Source organism: Pollachius pollachius (assembly GCF_949987615.1).
Source record: "Pollachius pollachius genome assembly, chromosome: 6".
Taxonomy (NCBI): Eukaryota; Metazoa; Chordata; class Actinopteri; order Gadiformes; family Gadidae; genus Pollachius; species Pollachius pollachius.
In genome coordinates, this window is record NC_136939.1 from 7237362 (window position 1) to 7242161 (window position 4800).

General features: G+C 44.4%; 1 protein-coding gene across 1 annotated transcript; it reads left to right on the plus strand.

Annotated features, from left to right (window-relative positions):
- On the plus strand, positions 1–1234 carry LOC307076732 (uncharacterized protein). The gene is made up of 2 exons (XM_079737826.1): positions 1–62; positions 475–1234. Exons 1-2 carry the CDS (start codon positions 50–52, stop codon positions 837–839), a joined length of 378 nt encoding a protein of 125 aa, XP_079593952.1. The 5' UTR covers positions 1–49; the 3' UTR covers positions 840–1234.
- The last annotated feature ends 3566 nt before the right edge of the window (positions 1235–4800 follow it).

The window sequence follows — 4800 nt, forward strand, 5'->3', positions numbered from 1 at the left end:
GACCCCAGAAACCATTTTAACCAAGGCTGCAAAGGATATTGATGGAGGCATGCCCGCTGTAGGTTAGTAATACACATTGGTTTCAAGTAAGCAGGCAAACAACCTGGATCAACTGAGAATGTAATCAAATGTTGCTGCGCTGAAAAGCCTGGTCCTCTTTTGAAAGCGCACCATGACCAGAGCCCTGCTGAAACACAAGGACTACTTATGCATTTTATAGTAGAACGATTTACATCTTCTTCATGGCCGACAGGTGTCAGGAATGTTGAGATCAGCTCTGATTCCCAATATAACTACAGTTTTGGTAAACACTTGATGGGAAACAACAGATAGCCTGGGTTGTGTCTGTATGACCTCCCCACATCTTTAAAAGGGGGAGACGTAGCAGTGGTATGTTTCAAAGGGATACATACTGTATCCCTTTATGCAAATAATGAATTAACACAATTACATTATCTTTTTTTCCCTCTGCAGAAGACTGCGATGACTTTGGAGACTGCAGCGCACAGCACAGCTCCACCTTGGAGAGTCTGCATGTGGACGCTCCTGGCTCCTCCCACGTGTCAAGTCACAACGGGGAGCTGCGGATCCTGAGCGTCCACGGAAAAGGGGAGGGCCCACTGGCGGTGGCTGGCCATGACAACCTCTTTACCGCGTTAGAACCGGAGGCTCTGAGCTCGCTGTCCACAGAACACAGCGTGGCAAAGAGCCTGGAGCGCGGACAGCAGCTGGTCCACCGCGAGTTGCTGACTTGGCATCGGGGCAGCGGCAAGGGCCGGCCTTGGGTTTTCCCGAAAATAACAGTAAGACCAAGCCCTACAGGTGTGTCCAATGCATGAAGTGCTACGGACAGAGCTCTGACCTGAAGATCCACATGAGGACTCACTCCGGGGAGAAGCCCTACAGGTGTGACCAATGCATGAAGTGCTTCGGACGGAGCTTCAACCTGAAGACCCACATGAGGACTCACTCCGGGGAGAAGCCCTACAGGTGTGACCAATTTATGAAGATTTTCGGACATAGCTCTGACCCGAAGAGTCACATGTGAACTCACTCTAGGGCGAAGCCCTGAAGGTGCAACGCCAGCCTCAGCGACCCTAGCAATTTGCGTTGCCACATGCTCAAGGACAGATGCAATGGGATGCTTTGTCATGGGCAACGGGACGTTATGATTGACATCTCTATCCTGTATTCGTTGAATTGTCTGCTGTAATTATTTTTTCTTCATGATTATAGACGCTTTCCAACTTTTCGTTCACCTTTCTTTTATTGTTGTAAATAATTGATTTCTGTGTGATGATGAATCACTTATTTTTTAGACACTTCGGACAACAAAATATTTAATTTTAAATTTGGAGCATGATCATGGGAAGATATAGGCAGCAAAGTTACAGAGCATACATTCAATGAGACAATGGGTGTACATGATTCTTATAGGCAATTTCACATCGTGGGTTAATACAAAGGAAACAAAGTTGAGGGGTATTCTCAGGGGTATATAATAAAGACACTCCGGGGAGAAGCCCTGAAGGTGCAAGGCCAGCCTCTGCGACCCTAGCAATTTGCGTTGGCACATGCTCAAGCACAGAGGCAATGGGGTGCTTTGACACGGGCAACGGGATGCTTTGATTGACACCTCTATCCTGTATTTGTTGAAATGGCTGTTGTAGGTTTTTTTTTTCTTTGTGATTATAAACACTTTCCAAATTTTCGTTAACTTTTCTTTTATTGTTGTAAATAATTGATGTCTTTGTGATGAAGAATCACTTATTTTTTGGACACTTCAGACAACCAAATATTTGATTTAAATTTAGGGCATGATGATGGGAAGATACAGGCAGCAAAGTTACCGAGCATTCAATGAGACATTGGCTGTACATGATTCTTATAGGCCTCTTATTCGATTGGCCTCAGTATCAGACTTCGTGGCTACAGTTGCAATGCAAATGCAAACTATAACAAAACCTTTCAACTAGAGAGGACGGGAGGTATCTCCCTTTCAATTGGTTACCTACAATATACAATTGTATATTATAGTTAGGTCAAGCATGCAACGCTCAACCTTGGTCTTTCTTAAAGTGTAATTCCGGCGCAAATTGAACCCAGGGTCTTTGTTTTGGCATGAAAACCCATCAAATAAGCCCTCCAGATACTTTTTTAATGGAGCCGTGCACTGAGCCCTGTCGGATGCCGGGCCGAAACAACATTTGTTTCACTACGACTACTATCAGCTGCCCAACCCCTCCTTCTGCAAAAAATAAATAAATAAAACTGCTAATAAAACGCTTCAGGTGGCATTTTGAAAAGAGAAAAAATACATTTTATTAGTACATGGTATAGAGATAATAATGATTCTTTGATTGATATCCAGTCATTTTTTGCGGGGACACATTCCTGTTCCCCACTTGTATTGGAGTGGACGGAGATAACTACTTCTGGGCCCCTTGAATCGAGGGACCCGTCCACAGCCCGCTGAAACAGCTGCAATAGCAGGCTTGGCCGCTGAGCACTGGTGGATGGCGAAAGTATGCACTGTTCCCTTCTTTAATAGAGTGGCGAAGTCACGCCCCTTCCGGTAGAGCCCATGGGAACTATGAGATCGAAAAATATGAATGGGTTTCAATGAAGAGAAATTAATTACTTTCTGGACCCAGTCTTTATATGCCATGGATTACACATATGTTGTTTGTGGATTTAAATGATATTTTAAGTCGGGGCATGTTGAGAGTTTCAGTTATGCCGATGGGGAGATTGTCGGTCTTGTCCACGCCAGTCGCAGGGAGCGTGACGTCACATACGAGACACGTAGTCTTTCTCATTTTGTTTTCTCTACAGCCTTTAACTGAACAATTGCACAATAAACGATCAAACTCTTGACATGAAAAATTAACATTTAAATCCACAAACAACATATGTGTAATACGGGGCATATAAAGACTGGGATCAGAAGATAATTACTTTCTCTCCATTGAAACCCATTCATATTTTTCGATCTCATAGGTCCCATGGGCTCTACCGGAAGAGGCGTGACTTCGCCACTGTATAGGTCCATGACTGTTCCTGGGGGCTTGGGTTTACCGGTTCACGCGGAAAAACAAAACCGCGCTAACAACAAAACCATTTCAGGTTTTGTTGTTAGCTTATGCAAGTGGTAAAAAAGCCTTAATCTTTCAAACCTAGTCCTTCTCGACCTCTCGTATTTTGTTACAGTATTCGATTTTGGGTTTTTATCCACAACAGAGTAAAATATGTTAATAAACATGTCACCGTGCGGCCCGACTTTGGAAGAACAGCTTTCGTCCATAATGGACGTACTTGCAAAAGCTGCCGTATCTGAAATTAGCCAACTGTTCTCGGAAGGTTCGGCTACTCTTCGTTTACAAATAACTCAGAGCCTGAAAGAAAACCAAGCGCTGAGGAGGAGGATGAAGGTGATGAGGAGTGAGCTGTTTTCTTTGCGGCTAAAAAATAGATCAAATGCATCGTGTGCGGCAAGACGTTTTGCCCTGGCTCGAGCCAACATCTGCAAACCACAGACTAATCCACTGGGAGATGGTGAGTTGTGTCCCGGCTGTGGTGGGTGGAAAACAAGACGGTCCCAGTGTTCAGGGGGCACTATTACTTTTTACATTTGTAGTCATTGAAAACAGTTTTATTAATAATCATGACTCAAAATGAACAATGAATAATGACGTTCATCCCATTTCCTGCTCTTTGAATGGTCTTCGATGTAATGTATTCCTCATCATCGTCATCAAGCCTAAAGCACAAGGCGGTTGGAAATTCAACTCATCTTACAGCACCCATAGATTCTAGGCTGACTGCTAGATTCTGCCTGCGCTAAAAAGCCTGATGCTCTTTTGAAAAGCTTCATGACCAGAGCCCTGATGAAACACGAGTCAAACTTAGTAGTTGCATTTCAAAGATGGAAACAGTCAAGAGCCCAGAATGGTTTCCAGATGGCACATGAGCTGGTTTATCATTCTCAAACATCAATTCATTCAAAAAGTATAAATGTTAGCTGATCAGCTTACAGGGAATGTCATGTTGTGCTCGTATCATTTTGCGCTGGTGTTCGTTCAGTGTCCTCAACCTGGTCAACCGCTTGAGCTTTGAGTCGAGGGAGGGGGGCTCCCAAACTCTGAATCTGTACCTGCACTCGCACTTGTACATATTTTGAACCCTCTGTGTCAATGTTACATACACATACATTTAAATAGTTTCTTTCAAGTGTACAAATGCACACTGTCTCCTTTTCTGCAAATAATGTATCGAAACAATCACTTTCTGCTTTTTTTTTCCCCTCTGCAGAAGACTGCGATGACTTTGGAGACCGCATCACCCTGTGCAACGCAACCTCAGAGAGTCTTAATGCCCCTGGCTCCTCCCACATGTCCAGTCACAGCGAGGAGCTGAGGATCCTGAGCGTCTATGGAAAAGGGGAGGGCCCACTGGCGCTGGACTCGCTGCCTGCAGACCACGGCGTGGTCAAGCAGCTGGTCCGCCGCGAGGAGCTGACTGTGCAGGTTGGAAATCATCTTCTCATTCACCATCCTCTTCATGGCCGACAGGTGTCAGGGATGTTGAGATCAGCTCTGATTTCCAATATAACTACAGTTTTGGGAAACAGGTGATGGGAAATAACAGATAGCCTGGGTTGTGTCTTTATGACCTCCCCACATCTTTAAAAGGGGGAGACGTAGAAGTGGTATGTCTCAAAGGGATACATACTCTATCCCTTTATGCAAATGATGAATTAACACAATTACATTATCTTTTTTGCCTCTATAGAAGACTGCG